Source organism: Electrophorus electricus, chromosome 5, assembly GCF_013358815.1.
Source record: "Electrophorus electricus isolate fEleEle1 chromosome 5, fEleEle1.pri, whole genome shotgun sequence".
NCBI classification, from domain to species: Eukaryota; Metazoa; Chordata; class Actinopteri; order Gymnotiformes; family Gymnotidae; genus Electrophorus; species Electrophorus electricus.
The window spans coordinates 7,222,685-7,245,629 of NC_049539.1; the positions used below are offsets into that span (position 1 = coordinate 7,222,685).

General features: G+C 46.7%; 2 protein-coding genes across 2 annotated transcripts in view; both read left to right on the forward strand.

Moving 5' to 3' along the window:
• Positions 1-9,635, forward strand: part of gli3 (GLI family zinc finger 3) — a 101,176-nt gene extending 91,541 nt beyond the window's left edge. The window contains exons 11-15 of the mRNA XM_035526508.1: positions 1,871-2,020; positions 2,177-2,341; positions 2,590-2,880; positions 4,331-4,724; positions 5,376-9,635. Of these exons, the coding sequence (XP_035382401.1) occupies positions 1,871-2,020; positions 2,177-2,341; positions 2,590-2,880; positions 4,331-4,724; positions 5,376-7,678 (3,303 nt within the window). The 3' untranslated portion in view covers positions 7,679-9,635. The remainder of the gene's footprint in view (positions 1-1,870; positions 2,021-2,176; positions 2,342-2,589; positions 2,881-4,330; positions 4,725-5,375) is intronic.
• A 1,886-nt stretch (positions 9,636-11,521) lies between these two features.
• Positions 11,522-22,394, forward strand: prpf4bb (pre-mRNA processing factor 4Bb). The gene is made up of 15 exons (XM_035526280.1): positions 11,522-11,598; positions 12,465-13,715; positions 15,246-15,401; positions 15,530-15,685; positions 16,097-16,178; positions 16,671-16,881; positions 17,251-17,324; positions 17,483-17,573; positions 17,965-18,112; positions 18,353-18,490; positions 18,667-18,820; positions 19,051-19,165; positions 19,374-19,525; positions 19,646-19,732; positions 19,979-22,394. The coding sequence occupies exons 1-15, from the start codon at positions 11,552-11,554 to the stop codon at positions 20,180-20,182; spliced, it is 3,066 nt and encodes a 1,021-aa protein (XP_035382173.1). The 5' UTR covers positions 11,522-11,551; the 3' UTR covers positions 20,183-22,394.
• Positions 22,395-22,945: the final 551 nt, after the last annotated feature.

Genomic DNA, 22,945 nt, shown 5'->3' on the forward strand with positions numbered 1-22,945 from the left:
ACACACACACACACACACTTGTGCAAATGCACACTCCCGTGTGCTAGTAGCCAAACTCCAGAAAAGTTTGGGCAGACAGCAGGAAGGTGACAGAGAGGCTGGCAAAGCAGGCTGCCTTCATGTCATGAAGAAGAATAGTGGATGAGTGCCACTCCATTTCTACCAGGGCCTTCCCTCCTTTTTATTCTGAATCTCTCTCTTGCTTTTTCTCTCTCTCCTTTTTTGCCTCTTCACTCACTGTCACCTCTGTCCCTTCGCCTACTTTGTATATGATGCAAATTAGTTCAGAATTCTCTCTCTGTCTGTCGCTCCCTTTCTTCATCTTTTTCTATTGTACTCCTTTCTCTCTCCTTATTCCTCTTTTCACTCTCCCTCCTTCCTTTCGGACTGCGGAGTGTGTTAATCCTGGTTGACTGTGTTCAGGATCTTGTGTCTGTCTGCCTGTTTTAGGAATGGAGTGGCACTCATGAGTTTTGCCCACTGTTGTGTCTTTGTGTGGGTGCCAGATACTGACCTCATCCCCTGAGAGATCTTTATGAATGTCTACTGTGTGTGTGTGGGGGGGGGGGGGGGGGGGCATGTATTTATCACCTTGTGGGAGCAAATGTCCCTATGTTTCTGGTGAAATGTAAAAAAAATGGAACCGGGTGGGGACATTTAGTTGATTTCCATGGGGGAAAGCCATGGAAGAATGGAAGAATGGAAGTGAGAAGGAGCCAAGCAGAGATCACATGCCGACAGAGACGGAGGGAAGGAGAGAGAAAGGGAGAGAAGGAGAGAGAGAGAGAGTCAGGGGTGATATGGATGAACGCTGAAGCCAGAGGTGACCGCCCTAACGAGAGACAGAGACGGGAGGGGTGAGTGCTGGTGATGAAGGTCCGAGAGCACCACGGCATTGTTGAAGAGGCCCTGCTTCGTTAGACGCTCGGACCCGACTTTTGATTTCCTGCCCGCACCTGCTTCTCCGGCACCCCTCCTCTCTCCCGCCCCTCCCTAAGCCTCAGTTTGGAAGTTGCCGTGGCAGCACAACTGTCAGTGCTTGTCATGGCAGGGCAGAGACCCATAGTGATAGGAGGTGACAGGGTTTTATTTGAAATCCTGTTTAAATTGGACGCCAAAACTCAACACAGTGTTTTGCCCGTGACAGAGAGAGAGAGAGAGAGAGAGAGAGAGAGAGAGACATGGATGGGAGGAAAGAGAAAAGGAAGGCTAATGGAAAAGTGGTACACATGAAAGAAAATCTCAAGGTAGAAGATATAAAGAAAGGATGAATGGAGGAAATGGAGAATTGTGTGGCTAAGCTAAGCGGCCCTGCGGGCGCTCCCTTAACCCTTCCGCACAACTCACTTCTTCAGCGCAGCTTCCACTGCACGCCCTTATGTAAAACAACATATCTGAAATGGATTTCAAATGTATAAAATGCTTGTCCGTATATATTTTTCTATATGGTGGTTGTCTGTCAGTCAGAATTCCTCTGCTATACTAATGCAGTCTACAGCGGTGTTCCTATAATTATCAGTGTCGGTATGAACAGTGAAACCAGTTTTAATGCTGTGGGCTTCATGCTTTCAGGTGGTTTGGGTATGAATTATTTCTGTCACTTTGTAAGGCCTGCATGCCTCAAGCCCTCTTGTGGCACAAATGTGTCATGACACCCTAAATGTTGGCGTAATATTGAATTAATCAAGTGAATTTGGTAGGCACAAGTGATGAAACCCTAGTTAAGGCTCTGTTTACTTAGCTGTTCTCTTTCATCTGACAGAATAAACAAGTAATATTTAGTGATAAATTGGCTTTTAAACGCAGTGTCTTGTACCTTTAATGACTGCCATGACTACCGTTCTGACCTAGCCTTTGACCTCTCACACAGCATATCAATAACGACCACATCCACGGGGAGAAGAAGGAGTTTGTGTGCCGCTGGGAGGAGTGTTCTCGAGAGCAGAAGCCATTCAAGGCCCAGTACATGTTGGTGGTTCACATGCGCAGGCACACGGGCGAGAAGCCACACAAGTGCACAGTAAGAAACTACATTTCCCAGCATGCCCAGCATGATGAAATCAATAGTCATATTGTGACTCTCAGGCCCTGATTCACAATGCAGCATCATTATGCCACACTGGGTGATTGCGTATGATGGTGTGGTACATGCGTGTCTTTCTCTCTGTGCGTGCAGTTTGAAGGCTGTTCCAAGGCCTACTCCAGACTGGAGAACCTGAAAACACACCTGCGCTCCCACACAGGGGAGAAGCCCTACGTGTGTGAACACGAGGCCTGCAACAAGGCCTTCTCCAATGCGTCAGACCGCGCCAAACACCAGAACCGCACACACTCCAACGAGGTACACACCACGCATAAGAATCACCACTTTAGCCTGTCCACACAAACATAGGCTTTTAAGGGTACTAAGGCTATAACACATCGACAATGAAATAATTTATTGTGTTATTAAATGTTTGTTTTATATTCGAAATGGGTTTTGTGGTACTAAAACTTTAGAGTCACTATTTGAAGTAAAAAACCTGATGGCACTGACAGCATGGGACTAGACCCGTGGTACTAACAGCGTCATGCACTCTGTGTCCTCAGAAACCATACGTGTGCAAGATTCCCGGCTGCACCAAGCGCTACACGGACCCCAGCTCACTACGCAAGCACGTCAAGACCGTTCACGGCCCCGAGGCGCACGTCACAAAGAAGCAGCGCGGCGACGCGTACCCCCGGCCGCCGCCGCCGCGGGATCCCGGCACCACAGGGCAGGGCCGCTCACCCGTTCAGCGGGCCCCAGGGTCATTCGGTGACCAAAGGGAGTACAACCATGCTACCTCAAAGCAGGACGACTGTCTGCAGGTCAAGTCGATCAAGACGGAGAAGCCTATGGTAAGCCCCTCTCCACACTCCTCAGTGAACTTCACCGGATGCTGTTATATGACACAGCTCTGGAATGCAGGATCCAGGATTGTGTAATCACTACCAATTTATTTATGTCTGAAACCAGGCAATATAAATAATAGCCCACAAAGTGCAGGCACTACAGATTCTCCACCCTCCCTTTACTCAGTAGAGATAGCAAAATGGATAACACTTATATTAACTGTTCAGTTATTCAGTGATTACAGTGTCCATGACCAGTTGAAGACCTCTGATGTAGATTAACACGGGGAACTTATGTAAACCTAATGTAAGAAGTCATGTACTCATACTCTTACTTCAGAAGTAAACGCCACAAGTTGACCCTTTCTGGTAGAACTTCTTCTGATGGCGTCTTGCGTCCCTGTAGTCTTATCTGACGCTGCGATGTGTTTTTGACCTCACCCTGCTCCTGCTTCCTGTCATGACTCAACTAAGCACTTACTTAACATCTGTTGTACCTTTGCACCTCATGGCTTGTGTAATAACTGAATGTCTTTTTCGTCCAATGCTTCACGCATTACTTGCCCTCTCTTTCTAAGGACAGTGGGTGATCAGGTGAGATTTGGCCACCTTTGACCTTTGACCTTTGTCCCTTGTGAATTGGAGCTGTGCTCTTGTTGCCATTGGTTATTCTGTCGTCACATGTCAGGGGTCGCTAGGTTAAACGACACCTGCCACTATTACTCACCTCATTCATCAGCAGTGTCCCATCATCACCGTGTCAGCCCGCAGACGTTGTTTAACGTCTACTGTGATGTCTAGTCAACAGCCACTTTATATATCGAGACCAAGTAAGGCTTGGCCAAAGGACCTGAAATTTTAGTAGCTGCAAGCTTTCAGCTCTAAATGAGGAAACAACACAAGAACAAATTTCAAAGGGAAAATAATCCCTCTAAAAGACCATGGCAGACAAGACACTTCATTCTCCTGTTGACACTGTCCATTTTGAACGGGTGAAAAAAAAATCGCCACTAGGGCTTCACTATCAAAAGAGACTTGTTCCATAATGTCTACACCCACACCCCCGTTTTCAGAAAATAGCACAGTGGTGTTTACCTCTGTGCCATTATTTGTTAACTGGCCTTGGTATGATCCACTAATGAGCATAGGGGACACTATTATTCACACTCCTGAAATGAGGTGGAGCAGTGGTGTTTTAACATCCAGGATCAATAAACTGGACAAACAAATATGAAATGTAACAGACAGCATGTGTGTAGAATATATAGTGTGTTATTTATCCATTCCAAGTGCCATTTCAAATGCATTTCACCATTGTATTTGCACTCCTCTTGATTTCATGGACATTTTCCGTGGAGGAGATCCATAGTGCACCTTTATCCGTTCCTAGTTTCCCTGTTCAGCTGCTTGCCGGCGTTGAATTTGTCCGCGTGCACGTGTCCCTGTCCTCACCCAGACGTCTCAGCCAAGCCCTGGCGGTCAGTCTTCATGCAGCAGTGACCAGCCCCCCGCCGGCCCCCATCTCGGCCGTGGAGTCCAGCTTGCTGTGAGGAGCGTCGGGCTGGTGGGGGAGGCGCTGGTGGTCGAGGACCAGGAGGACGAGGAGGAGGACGAGGGAGAGGGAGAGGAGGAGGACACCCCCATCATGGACTGCACCGTGTCCACTGCCACGGCCCCGGCATGCGCCCTGACCCTGCGGACCCGCAGGGGCCTGGGCCGTCCCCTGCGCTGGATGGAGCAGGTGAAGATGGAGAGGCTCAGGCAGGTGAATGGAAGCGTGCCCAGGTTGGGACATCTGTCCCCCACGCTGCCCCCTACAGGCCAGGTCCTCCCTGTCCTCACAGGGAAAGGTAAGTTCACACCGAACAGTATGTCCAGCAGCACAGTGACTTTCTGTTGATGGCACAAGACGTCCTTTACATTAACAAAAATGGTGACTGGTTTAAATGCGCTTGGACGTGTCACATTTTTAACAGCTCAGTGGTTAAGGTACTTGACTTGTAATCAGAAGGTTGCTGGTTCAAGCCCCGCCACTTCCCCTTTGCCACTGTTCGGCCCCTGAGCAAGGCCCTTAACCCTCAATTGCTCAGTCATAATTGTAAGTCGCTTTGGATAAAAACATCAGGTAAATTCTGTGGATGAGATGTCCCCATTTAGCATGATAGGAGCACTGTGTGTTGGAGATTTTATTGGTAAAACTTTTGTATATATTTCTAATTAAGTGGGGGCAGAAGCAATGTAATATTGAGTTTGTTTGTTTTGCCAACTTTTTTTTAGCATTATTTACTCGAGAGACAACTTGTTTTTTTATGGTGTACTTGTTTTATAAGTAAAATAGAAAGATAAACATTGATGAGATTGACATTAACTGGACATTAATTAAAAAAACTTTATCTGGACATAGGACATTAAAGAACTTTAAAGAATTTCTCTTTTTTGTGGGCTGTAACTGTAGTATTGACACCTGCTGAGCGTTTCACGTCCTCTTTGTGTTCTCCTAGGCCCGTGTCCTGGCAGGAGCTCCTGTGGGGGCATCCCAGCAGCCCAGCCTTCTCCACGCAGCGAGCTGTCCTGCACGGAGCTGACGGTCCTGAGCCTCTTGCGAGACCGCCGCGACAGCGGCGTCAGCGCCGCCAGCTCGGCCTACCTGAGCGGCAGCCGCCGCTCGTCCGGCGTCTCGCCGTGCTTCTCGAGCCGCCGCTCCAGCCAGGCCTCACAGTTCGAGCCCGGGCAGCCCGGACGCCTGCACAGCCTCAGCACCGCTGACTCCTACGACCCCATCTCTACGGACGCCTCCCGCCGCTCCAGCGAGGCCAGCCAGGGAGGCAGTGCCGGAGGCGGCGGCTCAGGCGGGGTGGTGGCACCTGGAGCAGGGTGGGGAGGTGGGAGCGGAGGTGTGGGAGGAGGTGGGACAGGACTGAGGAGCGTGCTCAGCCTCACCCCGGCGCAGCACTATCATCTCAAGGCCAAGTACGCAGCCGCGACAGGCGGGCGCCCGCCGACGCCCTTGCCCAGCATGGAGCAGGGGAGGCCAAGGAGCCACGTAGCCAGGGATGGGCAAGATACAACCCAGCTCACGCTGCCCCCGCTGGTCAGACCACGCCGGTGCAGTGATGGCAGCACAAATACGCACAGCAGTCACACAGGGTACAGGAGGAGGGGCTTCTACCCCGGGGAAGGCCCAGGAAATGGCGACCGAAGAGCAAGCGACCCCATATGGACAAGAGATCACAGCTCCTTCGGACTGCCGCATATACAGCGCTTCAGCAGCCTGAATAACATGCACCCCTTACCCCCTTTGGTTGGTAACCATTACCCCTTTGGAGAAAGTAACAATCTAAGCCTGCAGAACTGCACACGCTCAGAGGGAAACCTTCAGAGGGGCCTGCTCTTCCCTTGCCCTCCGAGCATTATGGAGCAATCAGCACTTGAGTCTTTGGCAATGGAGCATGATGAGGCTCTGTTATTTAGGGAGGAGGACATTCTGCCGGAAGACTTAGTGCAGTACCTCCACTCCCAGGAACACGAGACCATCTGCGGCCAGCAAAACGGTACAAGTTCTCACCCTCACCGAAACAGCCAAGTTCCCGAAGAGGCTCAGAGCTTCCATAATCCTCCAGAGCAACAGAGGGCACCAGAGGCACAAAGTCCCAGTGAAAATGGTATGCCTATCCAGTGGAATGAGGTGAGCTCGGGTAGCGCCGACGTGTCCCCTCCCCATCTGCCACAGAAGGGTGGGAGGTGGCCAGACCAGAGCGTCTTAGTAGGAACTCCGTTTGATAGCTTAGGACACATGGTGGGGCAGCGCCAGGTCCTTGGCGACTTCACAGATCAGCACTTCCCTGCTCAGGGAGCTGGTATCCAGCCCACAGCTGAGCTAACCAATGGTCACCCTCACCCACACAGGCAAGGCCCTAATTCAGCAACGCAACAGCTGGCTTGCAGATTGAGCTCAGCGACGGAGACCTCCCCACACAAGGAAACAAGGCGAAACAGCTCCCACTCATACAACATCGCTCAACCTGTCTTCTACCAGACTGCCCTGGGCCCCACCCACCCAAGCTGCGCTCAGCAAGCCAGCAGGTCGCAAATTCGGTTCCCGCCGAACCTTGCCATCACACGTCAAAATGGCAGCGCCGTTTGCCTGCAAGGCGCAGCTAATTGCAACCTGTCCTGTACCTTGACACTCCCTCACCAGCTCGTCAGGCAGGGCTCCTGTCAACCACAGCACCGCCCCACCCAACAGCACAGCGTCAGGCATGGAAACAGCGCTGGCTGTGTACTCGCCAGTCGAGTTTCAGAACTGAAGTTGGAAGCAGAAGACCCCCTTCAAGCCAGCTCTTGCGCATCCGTCCAGCAGCAGCAGTTCATCGCCGAGTGCTTCGACCCAGCAGAGCCCTCGGCTTCAAGCTTCGCCCCCCCGCAGCAGCTATGCCTCCTGGGTACACTGAAGATCGAGGCCGAGGTATCAGATGGACGCCCCAGGGGCCTCCTCTCCCCCGGGGCCGACCAGGTGACCAGCACAGTGGAGGGCAGCCCTGGCGTCAGTGTCCTGGATAACGTCAGCCTGGATTTCTCCTCTATCCTGGAAGAAAGCCTGGACCAGGGCAGCCTGGCGCCCGATGTCGTCGGCCCCAGCGTCCTCCAAGGCCTATCACAGGCGTCCTCCCGGCTGACGACCCCTCGCCTCTCTGCCATGATCCATGGCCTGCCTCCCAGCACCAACAACATGGCCATTGGAGACATGAGCTCCCTCCTCACCACCCTCGCAGAGGAGAGCAAGATTCTCGCCATCATGCAGTAGGGTACATGACCCCCTCCCCACTGTCTGAGAAAATGCAACGAGTTATACGGACAATATACACAGACTCAAACTTGTAGCTGATGTAACAGAAAGATACGGACAAAGAGCAGAAAATTTTAGCATTTTATATTAGCAAGAATAATTTAATAGCAGATGTTGAGACAAAGTATAGGTTAAAACCCCTACATATGGGGATTGTGGAAACCATATAAATACATTATAAGTATATAAATACATAAAGTGATTCCATTTCTGGAATATTGGAATAATTAAAAGCCCATTCTTTAATTGCTTTAAAATGACTGTGGGTGTCATTAGAATCATTCCCATGACTCAGAACCAGTATTCTGCATATTATGGTTGTTTTGCTTTCTTGTTGGACACTGATGGTATATGTGCATGTTCTTTTTCCAGCCAAATATACCCACTTTTTAAGTGAGTCGAATATCTCATTTGCTAATATCCATTTACTTTTGAGTGAATCACGTATTACAGAGAAGCGAATGCATGGAGAGCCCGACCCAGTGGTCAGTGGGTAGGAAGGATCCAATCTAACGTTTAGCAGACCCAACTGTTTAATCACTTTTAATTATATTCACATGTTTATACTGAGGTTTCATACAGGTCTTACATAATAATTTCACATTGTCACATCACATTGTATTGTTTTTATAAATGTCTTCAAACACAGCAGCGAATATAAATATAAGGGACCATTTTGTTACATAAGGGTACTACGTGTGGAGCAGAGCCCCATAGTGATCAGCTGTACTACTTGATTTACGTCAACTGTATACGTGTATATAGACTTTTTCCTCTTTTTACATTGTAGGATTTTATAATTTACATGCTTACTGTGTTTTTAATGACCGGTGCTTATGACAAGCTGTGCATTACGTGGCTATAGTGAAAAAAACAGTACGAGGCGATATGTAGTCGACCTCAGTATGTTGCTTATTGCACAAAGACTAAACATTTAAGTATAGTGGTCAAAAAGGTGCCAAAAATTGGCATTGGTATTAAATCATTTTAAGTGTTGCCAAATATCAATTAATTTGAGTTGAGCATTTCTTTTTTAAAAACATGTGAGCTGTGTATTGTGTTCTGACACTACCATGTGATGAACAGTACCATCAAGGTCTTGGTGTTGCACCTCAGTTCTGTTCGTAGTGAATAGTCTCTGCCTCTGAACCCTCACGTGAAGGCTGAGACTACATAGACACCTTGAGCTCTTATGCAAAGAGAACTAAAATTTGGCAATTTTCTTAGCAGTATTAAGAACAATCTGTACATACCTGCATATGTACAGTTTTTTTTATAAGTCGTGCTGTAGCAGTTAGGTACTGTTTGGTTTTTATGGTTATTTGGTTTTGTTTTTTTGGGTTTTTTTTTTTCCTGAAGTTGTGTAACAATTTCATGCTGTTCTTTTAGAAGTGGTATGATCCATTCCCTGAGGAAAGGATTGGGGGCTTTGGGCCAAAGGTATGTGCCTTATCAGTGCCTGCCGAGGAACACTGCCAATCTTTTATAAGGAACTGTTCAAATAAAATGTATGTGTTAAATGCAGGAAGAGGCCCACAACTTCACACAAAACTTGGTGACCATACATGCTTATAGTACGGGTGGGGCATTAAGAAATGTGACATCTGAAAAAGCAAAAATGTTGGCGGAAGATATTTTAAGTTATCACATTTCTTGCCTTTTTTATACTTGTAAATACGTAATCCTTCGGTAGAGTTTAGTGGAGTGTTAAGATGACAGTAAGGGGCCAACCCCAACACATACGCCCAAGAGGAATTCCAGTGTCCTGAGTTTCAGTCCAAGCACAGGGGAATGAGTGTGTGTGGAGTCAGGGTGTGTCGTGCACCCAGATTGAGAACAACATCTGAATGCTCTTTTGTAACAACACAACAAACATTTGTAAGGTTTTAATAAAAAAAAAAGGAAATTATGTAAATGGTGGTCTTTTTGCATGGACTACTACTATTTCACTACACTTAAACCTGCTGAGTAGCGTGAACGTGAGAGATGACATCAGATGAATGACACACAAGGAGGCGTGGAGATGCAGCTACGAAAGTCAACGTGCAAAATGTGTGAAAACATGGACCTTGCAGCACTTCTGTTTTAGTGTGAGAATCCACTTCAGTGCATATGCATAGCAAAATCAGTATGGTGACAAACATTTGATTAAAAAAAATTGCACTCATTTAAATAAACGCGTATGTTAAAAAAGAACAAAATATTATAGTGGGTATTTAAAAAAGTTTTTAAAACGTGGCATAGGTGCAGTTCCAGTAGTACAGCAAGCTTCACAGGGATTAATATGACAACAAAGGACAGTGCTGATATAGTTGCTTACCACCTAAGTGTAGTTTTCTGATCGTTTAGCTAAATACATATTAGCTTTCATGTCAAGGTTTCTGATTGGTCCAGCTTTAACAGCCAGGTTTCTGATTGGTCCAGTGGCTGCAGGTGCCTCTGGGTGTGCATAATATCTCTTGCTAACTGTGATTAGTTAATTATATAACAAACTATTAAATATAAACTCCAGATAAAAATTGAACATAATGATGAGTAAGCTTGTGTCAGAAGGGTGATGGATCACATTACATGTAAAGTGCATGGGAATGGCTGCCATCTGATATCACAAATGTGGTCAGTTTCTCATTTGAAAAATATGGTGGAATGCCACTAGTGCCTTTATTCATTATGCATATAGATTATTTAAATAAACTGTAAGGTACTTGTTTGATTTCAAATGGCTTTATTAAAAAATATATATGTCAGGAGTCACTGCACGTACAGAAGAGATGTACAAGATCTATCAAAACAGAAAGAAGCTACTTCTGCTACTACGATGTCAACAAATGAAATATTCTATATTAATTGGAAATGTTCTAATCAAAAACTCCTAGGTAGGCTTAATTTTCTGTATTTGTTCTCAACCTTAATTATAGAGAAATTACATTTGTCCTTGACATTAGTGAAAATATGTAGTATTTTAAATGGAATTATTTAATTTTGCTGGAAATATAGTATTTGGAGTGAAGCAGCCATGTTTTACTCAAGTTAATATCAGAAATAATGGAATTCTAGAAAAAGTACAGGTGAGGAGTGACTTGCCTTTTAATAAGTACGATTTGTCTTATGACTTTATAGTCACATTTCTTGCTTATGTTTATATTGTTTACAGCTAATTTGGGAGCAGATACCTTGATAGCATAAAACTCAATATGACTATTCATTAACATTCTTAAACCTTTCCGTGTGTGTGTGTGTGTGTAAAAATGTTTAAAGTTTTCAAATAATTAAAACATTCTTAAACTTGAAAGAACTCACCACAAAGTTAAGGGCCTTAAAAATTTTTTTGCCATAAACTACTCATACATTAATATATGTCTTATCCGTAATAGTTATGTACTCATTATTCTATATGATCACATTGTGAAGGGAAGGTTATGTACAAAAAACTATGAAAAATAAGAAGAGCTTGTTGCTAAAATGTTGATAATTTAACAGTTTAGATACAGACAAATGGAAAGCCAGCAAAAAATACATCACCTACTTATTTATATATGTTGTGTGGGATAAGGCACCGGATTGACTCTGGAAAATGTAAACATTTTAAGCAATTTTACTCAAAGATTGTTTAAATACGTCATTGAGATTTAATAATGCAAGGCCACACTCAGGGCTTTCGTAATAATTTACCTTCATTAACGTGAAAAACCGGTGGGTCGCGTCACTCAGATGCAGTTAATAGGCATGAACGCTAGGGGGCAGACATACTTGTGCCGCTTTTTGGGTTCTTTTCTTTTTGCCATCATAATGCCACAGAAGAAGAAAACCAAGGGCCACTAGTTGAAGAAAATGGCCGATGTGGAAATGGATTTACAAAGCGAGCGGCTGAATAATGGGTAAGAACACGTGTATTATATAATCGTCTGGTAATTGGATGAGAGAAGCCTTCCCGATGCGTTCGAACGTGTTATGGTTCAACATTTTGCTCCATACGAAATAGAAGATGTTCTCGTATCGGTGCTCTCTCCAGCTAAGGCGATCAGGCTAGTCGGTTAGCTAACCTAGCTAACGATGCTAACCTAGCTCGCTAGTTAAGATGCCCAGTTTTCTGCGACCTTTTATGTAAATGTCAGCGAGGCTACTGGCACTTGTATAAGGCACGGTGTCGTTTCCAGTCGGTATTCTTGTAAAATCCGCTATTCTTGTCCAGTGTGTTCGTCATGAGTTAACTGTAGAGAATAGAAACGTTAGGTCGCCGGATTTGTAAGGCACGTTTCCTTGTTAGTTGGCTCGGTAGCTTGTTGGCTAGGTTACGTTAGCTGGCTCGCTAACGGTAGCTAATCCGCCATTGCTAGCGGTAATACATGTTAACTAACTAGTTAATGTACTCAATATCTAGAAATATTACTAAAAGAGCTATTTTAATTTAATAAGCCATATCCCAAGGCTGAAACCTTCTTGGTTGTTCCGTGGTATATGTGATCTCAGTGGAAACAATAGCAAACATATCTGGGTAACGCGCGGGTGCCTTGGCGGCCAACTTAAACTTCGCTGGCTGGTTTCTTCACTGGAGCACTCGTGTGAAACACCTAAAGTAACCAGAACAGACTGGAAATGGTAGAATGGTGCACAGGCATCAGCCGAGACACGAAAATTGTGTATCTAAACGATTGTATTTCATAACTGACATGAAAGGTCATGCCTAAACAAAGTGGTCGTAATGCGTATTGTAATTGTTTTGTACAATTTCCTGTATTGACAGGAAAGATGACTTGGAGAGTCCAGAAAAGAGTGGTAATGAGAACGGTGACATGTCTGAGGAGGATGAGGAAGAGGGCGAGGAGCAAGCCGAAGTGAATGGAGAGAACCGGGACGAAGGCTCCAAGCATCACAGCAGCAGCGGTGGTGGCAAGCACAAGAAGAAGAAACACAAGCACCGCAGCAAACACAAGAAACACAAGCATGCATCTGAGGAGGAGAAGGAGCGCAAGCGCAAACACAGACACAAGCACAAGAAGCACAGGCGCAAAGAGGGCCCAGCGCCGTCGGCCGCTGTAGCGGCCAAGAAGGCAGACGAGGGCTCGCCTTCTTCGGAAAACCCCAACGTGGACGACCGGGCCGTCCTCGAAGACCTGGAGAAGCAGAGGGCGCTGATCAAAGCTGAGCTGGACAGCCAGCTGATGGAGGGCAAAGTGCAGTCAGGCATGGGCCTCATCCTGCAGGGCTACAACTCTGGCTCAGAGGAGGACGCTGAGGGTCAGAGGGCGCGCAACGGCGAGCCACGGCAAAAAGTTGGCGGCGGGAGTAAAACGCGCTCGCCCAGGGACCACAGCAGCAAGGGAGGCAGGGCCAGGAGGGAGTCGCCGGACGGCGGCAAGACTGGGGCTAAGCGGCGCACTCGGAGCCGATCCAGGGACCGGGCCACCCGGGAGAGCAAGGGCGGACGGGCGCCAAAAGGTGGCAAAGAGGCGGGCAGGGAGCGGAGCCGATCCAAAGACAGGAGGCGCTCGCGTAGCCAGGACAAGTCCAAAGAGAGGGGGAGGAAGTCGCCCAGTCTGACAAGCAGGAGGCGACCCTCAGCAGAGAGGAGGGCCGAACCAAAGGGTCGTCCCGACAGGCGCTCCTCCCCCCGGACGGAGGAGAGGCGGACTCAGGAGCAAGGCGGGCGAAGGTCGGGGTCGCGGGGAGGCGGTAGCCACTCACGGGATCGGCGGTCGCGCTCCAGAGAGGGTCACCCAAGCCGCGCAGATACTGACAGGGATAAGAGGCCCGGGAAGTCCCCCTCCAAAGATGCCTCATCAGGGAAGGAGAACCGCTCGCCACACCACAGGCGGCCGGCGAGTCCCAGGCGCCGGAGTTCTTCCCCCCGACAAAGGGAGCGTCAGCCCCATCATCCGCCCTCAGGCTCAACCGAGCGCCCCTCCAAACATAACCACTCCCCCTCCCGGAACAGGTCGCCAGCCAGAAGGGGGCGGAGCCGCTCAGCTGATCGCAGGAGGGACTCCCCTGCCAGGTAGGGTGCCTGACAGCATTAAAGAAGAGTAAGGGAGTACAACAAGTAGGTACTGGTACCAGGTATCAGTACTGTACAACTAACAATGAGTAACTACATAAATAAGTACGTGACTTACGATATCACAAAGAGCTATGAAAAATTAGTATCACTGAGAGAAGAATTTAATTAATTGTCTTCAAAAATAAACAATTTGAGATGCTGAAGGAAGGAATATCAACCAGATAAAAAAAGGGCTGCATCATGCAAAAGTTAAATTGGCCTAAATCAATACAGTCTGCTTGTGACTGGTTTTAATTTGCTGATGTGACATCATTTTCATCTTTACAGGCGCTTTGTAATCGGTCTACATCTCTATTTTATTTATGGAACGTGCACGTGGGCAATGTTGACAGTAGAGAAAGGTGTATTGTAGTGCACTCTCTCCTGATGGCGATGGCTCACCCCTAGAACCCAAGTAGCCTATCGGCGAGAATCAGTAGCTCTGAGGGTCCTTAATGCATGCGCTCCCGCTACCTCCCTGGAGCCCACCCATCCCTGTTCTACTCCGCACCCCTCTCCAGTGGGTGGAATACTGGCGCAAAACCTGCTCCTTCGTTTCCACCATCTGCGCACCTCATACAGGGAAACTGAATGCAGATGGTGGCATGCAAGACGGTGTGCTGTCATCGACAGCAGGTCGCACAACACGTAGGCGTTTATTACTAGAGTAGTCTATAGCTAGCTCATTGGATAACTATACACTGCACTGTACCGTGGCCTTGTGATTTAGCCAGAGGGGTCGGTCTCTTGGCTGCTCATGGTGTTAAAGAGGATCAGTTCTATTTTAAGTTTGATATTAAAACAGACTTCTGAATCAGGTCTGGACCACTCCTCCTCCTTGTTTCATAGATCAAGCTGGCCGTAGCTCATACTGAAGTGAGTATAGTGTTTGTCTTCCCTATGCACTCTCAGGTAGCTGTGATGTTTTCTATAACTCTTTGGAGTGTCTTTAAACTGAAACTGAGATTAAATTGTGTCTAGTTGCATGGTCTGACCAGGTACGATGAGTTTGTTCATGAGCTTTCTAGCTAACTTGGAAACTCTTGTTAGCTGGTCATATTTCTGGACATAACATTCATCCATTAGGCAGGCTGCCAAACCATATCAGATAATGTCAAGTTGAACTGAATGTGTTGGAGCAAAATCAGCTACTCTCTGTCCCTCGCAGAGATTTTGACAGCAATGTCTGAAACGTCTACTTCGCATGTTACCTGAATAAATGGAGGCTTTTAGACTTACCTGAAACTCAGGAATGTTCTGATTTAGTCCAGAACAGGTTGCGCTGGAGAACAGCAGTAGTGCTGTAGTTAGTCCTTTAATCAGACAGCTTTAAAACCAGGGTCCTCTGGACCAGGTGTGCTGGTTCAGGTTTGAGAAGTAGGTCAACAGGCAAGAGATCAACTACAGACCTTCTGTTAACGTCCTCACGACATCTGGCCAGCTAGCTCACCGTGCCTGGCGATGATGAGCTGTTTGTGCTTCCCTCAGGAAGCGCTCCCGTATGGACATGATTGGAAGGTCGCGCGACTCGAGTCCGATGCGTCGCAGAATCAGCCGTTCGCCGTTCAGACGGAGGTCCATTTCACCGCGGCGCCAGTCCCGCCCCTCGCCAAGGAGGTGGAGCCGATCTCCTCTGAGACGAAGGTGAGCACACAAGAGGAGGAAGCCCAACTGGAGCATGCTTTAGGAGGGCTGACCCTGGATCACTCACGGAGGTAACGGAGGACAGTGTAAACAATGTGGCCACTCTATCTTGCCCTGTCTTCTCCCAGGTCTGGGGACAGGGATCGGTTCGGTCGTGCCAGACTTCGTCGCTCCACCTCCAGGGAGCGCGAGCGCCGGAGGAGGCGGAGCCGGGACGAAGACAAGTTCAAGGGCAGTCTATCAGAGGGCATGAAGGCGGACCAAGACTCCTCCTCTGAAGAAGTGTGAGTATGAGGAGTTACCAGTGTAACAGTGGATAGATCTGAGTCGCTTGTGTAAGTTCAGATTTTCCATAGACAGAAACTTTGGTCTGGGGACTGGAACTTTTCCTCCCTTTGTGGTTGGAAGTAGCATAAGTCCGTTTTAAGCCCAGTCCTCCCGGTTCCCCAAATTATGTTAATCAGACCTTCATTCACTGGTTCTTGGGCCCAGTGCTATGGACATCAGCACATCTTTTTGCATGTACCAAGAGCTGGTGAGGTGAGTCAGGTTGTAAGGCAGCTACTGATTCGACCATGGAGCTGTAGGGCGGCTGTACTATAGGGGTATAGTACAATGTAGGGGTCACTGTACTATAGGCTCTGTGCTGGTCAGTGCTGCTTGTTTGGCATTACGAACATGAACAATGTTTCCAGGATGGAAGATTTTGACGCTGAAGAGGAGGATGAGGAGGCTCTGATTGAGCAGCGACGGCAACAGAGACTGGCCATCGTACAGGTGGGCAACGGCCTGGCCCTCACTAACAGCACACTCTCCATGTCTGCATACCGGAACATAAAAGTGTGGACTGTTACACCTTTGCTATAAAGAGGCGTGAATCTCACGCAGAGCTTTTTTTGTCAGGCTGCATGGTTAGAAGCAGTACATTCTGAACGCGTAGCATGCTGGACCTTTTAAAGGCCGCTGGTTGGTAACGCGACCGATGCATACAGAGAAGGGAGGCGTCACTGAGCTTGCACGTCGTTTTTGAACACATGCAGATAAGCATGGAGCGGTAAGGCAAGCGCTGTACACGGAACGTCTGAGCCGGCCGTTCCAGCTCGGAGTTCGCGTTGTACTGAGTGACGGCTCCAGTAATTGCCCTTCTCTTATCAGCCGACTCCAACCGCCTCTGTCCTCATACGCAGTCATTCCTGCAGCTGCTCTTTGTTGTGGCGGTGATTTCCGATGCGCTAAACCCCCCCCCCCCCTTGTGTTTCACTGTGTCAGAAATACAAATCCGTGAACGAGGACAGCAACATGGGCTCGATGGCGTCGGAGCCCAGCAGCCCACAGAGCAGCACGCGCAGCCGCTCCGCCTCACCCGACGACATCCTGGAGCGCGCCGCCGCCGACGTCAAGGAGTACGAGCGCGAGAATGTGAACACTTTCGAGGCCATCGTCAAGGCCAAGCACAACCTCATCGCCCAGGAGAAAGAAGGTGGGCCGCTGCTCCAGGCTCTGGGGGGGCCGGGGGACCGCTTAGACCAGAGAGGATGGGCAGGTGATGCAGCTGTGTACGATTGCCGTGCTGTTGTCACGGATACGTAGGTCGAGGCTGTATAAGTAAGCGCATGGAGTGAGAATGGGGAAAGAGAGCCTATTAATTGCATTGGTTTAATTGCATGGCATTAAACAGGCTGAAGGATGGGGCACGCTCAGATTCTTCAATTACAGTCATGTCTTCACATTAATAACTCCGTCATGTGAAATGGGTCCTCTGACATATAATGGAATTTAATTCAGTGGACCTTTCCTGACTTTGTATGTAAAGAGAGTGTTTGACTAGTCTGTTCTCTTTGGTGATTAGGAGCCAACACAAAGAAGCCTTCGGCCCCCGACATGTTCACTGAGTCGGATGACATGTTTGCTGCGGACTTTGATGTAAGTGGAAGGGTTAAAGAATCTAATGCAGAGAATCTTCTCTATTACTCCACTTCACTCATTTTTAGATGTCGCTGGTAAAGTGAAAATGAACTCTGACTGGAACATCTTTCTGTGGCACTCATCTCTCTTTCTCTAACCCTCTCCCACCTGCACAGAGTGCCAGGCTCAGAGCTGTGGGCATTGGGAAGGACTTCAAGGAAAACCCCAATCTCAGGGACAACTGGACAGACGCTGAAGGATACTACCGTAAGTCAGTGGACCCCACCCCCCAAGCAAAGCCCTGACCAGTGTCCAGCCGGGCTGCGTTCCCTGAACTGAAGGCTTGAACAAATGCCTGTTTGTCACAGCGGATATTGAATGCAAGTAGTGAATCTAAAGTGGCTGCTGATGCGTTTCCATAGCAATATCAACAAATCTTTATACAAACCATCTGTGTGGATGTATCTCTTGTTCTGCTGAAATCACTGAGTTTTTCATTGCTACCGGTGTGCACGGCTTTGTCAGAATTTGGTTGCATTGGAGCTGGTGCTGTTTTTGGTCTTTATGCATATGCACACTTGATGCTAAACAGTATGATTTCTTTTTCATGGTCATCTGCTGTCATATTCTGACTTCTCTTCTTTCCGTTTGTCTGTAGGTGTGAACATTGGCGAGATGCTAGATAAGCGCTACGATGTGTATGGCTACACAGGCCAGGGCGTGTTTAGCAACGTAGTCCGGGCCCGAGACACCGCCCGTGCTGGCCAGGAGGTCGCAGTCAAGATCATCCGCAACAATGAACTCATGTAAGTACATCGTTCCTTACTGGTAGTGATGTACATCTGCTTTTACAATGCATTTAAATGTAGTGACTTGATGATTATTAATGTGTCTGGTGCTCTAAGTAAATTCCAGTCAAGCAAGGGGTAGTGTTTAAACACTATGTTTATCATTTCTGGTGACCTGATTTTGCCATTTTCTTTATCCTAACGGTTCCTTCCCATCAGTAGTAATTTTTTTTCTGCGTGATTTTTCCCCATTCCCAGGCAGAAGACAGGGCTGAAGGAACTGGAGTTTCTGAAGAAACTCAACGATGCTGATCCCGATGATAAATTCCACTGCTTGCGCCTCTTCAGGCATTTCTACCACAAACAGCACTTGTGTCTGGTGTTCGAGCCTCTGAGGTACTGCACAGGTCTCCCTGTCGGTCGGTCGGTCTATCTCTCTCTCTCTCTGTCTATCTGCTTATTCCAGGATGTGGTTTTTGAGGGCTTGTATTAAAAAAATCAGGACTGGGCTATTTCTTGGTTGAGTTCCTCTACATAATGTAATGTGCTCACCCCTATCTCCCCCCTGCCAGTATGAATCTGCGTGAGGTTCTTAAAAAGTACGGTAAGGACGTGGGGCTCCACATCAAGGCCGTTCGCTCCTACAGCCAGCAGCTCTTCCTGGCCCTGAAGCTCCTGAAGCGCTGTAACATCCTCCACGCCGACATCAAACCCGACAACATATTGGTAAGCTTAACCAGGGCCGCAGAAGAACGTAGCTGGTGCCTTCTGTGTCCCAGGGACTTCTGGTGGCCGACTGGGCATTAGAAGTGTTCCTACCCAATCATGGAAGTGTTGATTCTTTGCATTTTTTTTTATTGAGCCATGTTACAGCAATGGCAGTGCTGAATATTAATTGTGTTGTGGAATATGGAGGTAAGTTCACTCCGGTTCCTTTGCTCTTCTCCGGCCTGCAGGTGAACGAGTCCAAGACCATCCTCAAGCTGTGCGACTTTGGCTCGGCCTCCCACGTGGCGGATAACGACATCACACCCTACCTGGTCAGCAGGTTCTACAGAGCTCCTGAGATCAGTAAGAACACCTCCACTCGGGCTTCATCCCCCTCTGGCCAAGGGGACCTGAACACAAATCCAGTCAAGGCTGTAGCTAATTTAATATGAATGTTCAGAACAAAACATTTCTAATTTGTCCTTATTTGTAGTGCTCAGAATTTAAGTTAGAAATGTGGAGATTTATATTAGAAATGTCTACAGAAGCAACTTCTCTCTCTCTCTCTCAGTTATTGGGAAACCTTATGACTATGGGATTGATATGTGGTCGGTGGGCTGCACCCTCTATGAGCTCTACACGGGGAAGATCTTGTTCCCCGGTTCCTCCAACAACCACATGATCAAACTGGCCATGGACCTCAAGGGCAAGATGCCCAACAAGGTTGGACAAAAACTGTTTTCATTTTTGGAGCATAAATGTGATGATTTTCTCTGGCATTTGGTATGATTTGTCAATGTTTTCTACTGTTATATTAGGCTTTCTTTCCATGTCTCTCTTTAGATGATCCGGAAAGGCTTGTTCAAAGATCAGCATTTCGACCAGAACCTGAACTTTCTGTACATAGAAGTGGACAAAGTGACTGAGCGGGTTGGTTAAATTTAACGGAACTGTCTATTCATTGACTAAAAGAGTCAAAAGTGCTGAAGTTCAGCACAGTCAAAATGTGGATTTCATGCATTTCCAAATGCGCAATTCATGTTTAATGGTTGTCTCAATGATAAAAAGAACATTTACTACCTTACCACAGCTATAATGTCAATACGTGCTTTACACATAAACCTTTGCTCTGTCGTACTTGGACTCACTCTAACTCACTTGTCCCTCACGATCCAGGAGAAAGTGACTGTAATGAGCACTATTAACCCCACTAAAGACCTACTGGCGGACCTGATTGGCGGCCAACGTCTGCCGGAGGAGCAGAGGAAGAAGGTGATGCAGTTGAAGGACCTGCTGGACGGCACTCTAATGCTGGACCCAGCCAAACGCATCAGCATCAACCAGGCCCTGCAGCACCCCTTCATCCAGGAGAAGATCTGACCTCTGACCCTTTTTCTCCTTTTCTTTTATGTTTCCCTTCATCCTTCCACTGGAGGTGCAGTGGTCCCACCTCCCCTTCTGACAGAGCTCTCCCACCCCACCAGATTTTCAGCTCCTGATCCACTTAACTGGGGTCTCTAGACGGCTGGTATTAGCTGGCTTGGGTGTCTTTGGAATGGGTGGAGCTGAGGTTTTGAGGGTTGGAGACCCAGAGGTGGGGGGCTGGTGACCACAGCACTGGCATCAGAGCTGTGATGCCCTGTCTGGGACTGAACCAACAAAGTCCATCTTCAAATATTTGGAACCATTGGAGACATTTTTATTTTTACTCATGGTGTTTTGTTTTACATGCAATTCTTGTTTAGTTTCCCCATTTGTTGATTTTGACACTCTTGGAATGATCTGGTTTTTATTGTAAATAATCCATACGTAATTACATGTTGCTGTTCACATGAGACTGAGTAGTTTTGTTTGTTTGTTTTTTGTTTTCTTGTCCCCCCACACTCCCTTTTATGCGATTGTTGTCAGATTTGGAATACATGGGTTGAATCTTATTTAACACGAGATGTGCTTGACAGTTGAGGGAGGAAGAAAATTGTTGGTAAGGATAGTCAGGTGAGGCATTAAATTGTTAAGGCACAACATCAGTATATAATTGGCAACTATAACAGATGTCTAATTCCCTTGATTACGATCCAGAATATAATCCTGTGGATTACTGTGACTAATCCAAAATTTCTCAGCCCTCCAATTGCTAACCAGGGTAAATGGTTTTGTTGCTCAGTCCCCCACTTTTGGCTAGACCAATGGCTTCCAACAAATACCTCAAAGCATACTGCTCATACTGATTAGATCACACTAGCAATATTCCTCTACTCAGCAGAGGAAAAGATTCACAATTCCTCAGAGCTGTAGGTCGTGTAGCTCACATATTTAGAGTGGTTCCTTGAGAGTGGTGTTAAGGCGAAACGTCAGGCGCTCTCATGCTCAATCAAAGCCTGTTAACCTCTGCTTCTGCTGGAATGGTTGGCTGTGAGGGACTAATGTGGCAGTAGCCCAGAGTTAAGGCTGCCTGGTGTTTCATGTGATCTCATTTCAGATTGAGAACAGTACTGTGTAGAGGGAAGTCTCTTCGTGCCGGTCTTCTCACATACAAGGTCGGGTTCTTGGAGCCTTTTTTTTTCTTCGATTCCTTAATGGAGATCTGAACCAGACCTGAAACCTTCCTTGGAGGCACCCAGTGAATTGTCTCATGTCTTTAGAAAGGTTCAGTGTGCTGAATATACTCAAACGTACACGTTAAACAACCCGAAACCAACATCAGCTCTTTCTCAAGGCATTCTGAATCTTCGTCTTTCCTAGTCCTGGTCCTTGAAATCGTTTTGTACATTACTACACAATTTAGTGCTTTTTAGGCTCTAAGATACTTGTATCTATCTTATTACCAAGATATTCATTGGCTAAACCAGATGTGTTTTAGCTAAGAAAGCACTAATCTGGGTAAGTTCTGCAATATTGGGATTTTGGAAACACTGGTGCACTTTTTATTACACATCGTGCTTTTCCACTGCTTTCAAATCAATTATGATCCAGAATTATATCAAATCCATAAAGGCCAAATGGGTCAACCTCTGGCTATTGAGTTATGTAGCTACATATCTTACTAGGTCATGGTGGCTGAAATCATTGACCAGTTAACCTTTGTGTTGCCTGTTGTTATTCCAGAGGTTTGGACCTACATTGACCAATTGCAGGCGGGATGATTCCTAGAAAAGTCTGCATTATGTTTTAGTTGGGTATTTTAAGCAATTCAAACGCTTCCTTAGCTCTCTTCAGTTTTGACTTTCATCTTAAGGTGTCCTGCTTCCTTCTGAGTCTTTTCATGAAAATTGCCCTGGTTGCAAAGGTGAAAACAGCCTTTTCAAATGAAGTCTGAAATTCTGAAAGTTGTCTAATTTTAAAGTGCCTCCTTTTCAGCCTGTTTGTTGGAGAATCATACAGTAAAGGTCTTTTAGGTGGCCCTGCTTTATTTCATGCTGTAAATATTTCTTGGTTTTGTTATGCAAGAAGTCAGTCATTTTTTTTCTTTTCTTAAAGGAGAGTAGACATTTTAGAAAACTGCTAAACTCAGAAGATTGGGTTGTGAAGGAAAACACAAATTCACCACCTTGAGTGTATCATGACTTTTATTAATAAAAGGTTTCATATCTTTGAATGGTTTCTGTTCTAAAATATCAATTTTATTGTTGACAGAAGATTTAATGAGAGTTGAGTTTCAGGCTGAAACTTTGAAGACAGATTATGCAAGACCAAAAAGTTCCATCTTTTAAAAACAAAGGTAGTTCATAATCCACAAAAGAATTTGCTCTCTCAAAAACGTATTAATGTGATAAACAGTATTTGTGAGATTTCAAAGGATAGAATATCATAAGCACGTGTGGGCACGTAACCACTAGAGGGTAGCGTTTGCTATTGAAACAAACGGCAGTTATCTAAAGCTGTGAACAAACAAAACAAACACACAAACTAGTCTAAGATGGGTAATGATGTTTCTTATTTAGAATATGCATTCATTATTTGAGGATTTTAACAAAGTTAATTGGATTAATCAGGATCCTTCTTCCTTATACTGGTATGCGCTTCTTATTTACTGAGCAACCGGAAGTGAAAATATAAACGCTTCTAAGGGACTTTCTAAGTGGCTTTTTGTTTCGGAAATAGGCAGTGGACCTGTGCCCCCTCTCCAAACCCAAATAAACAAAC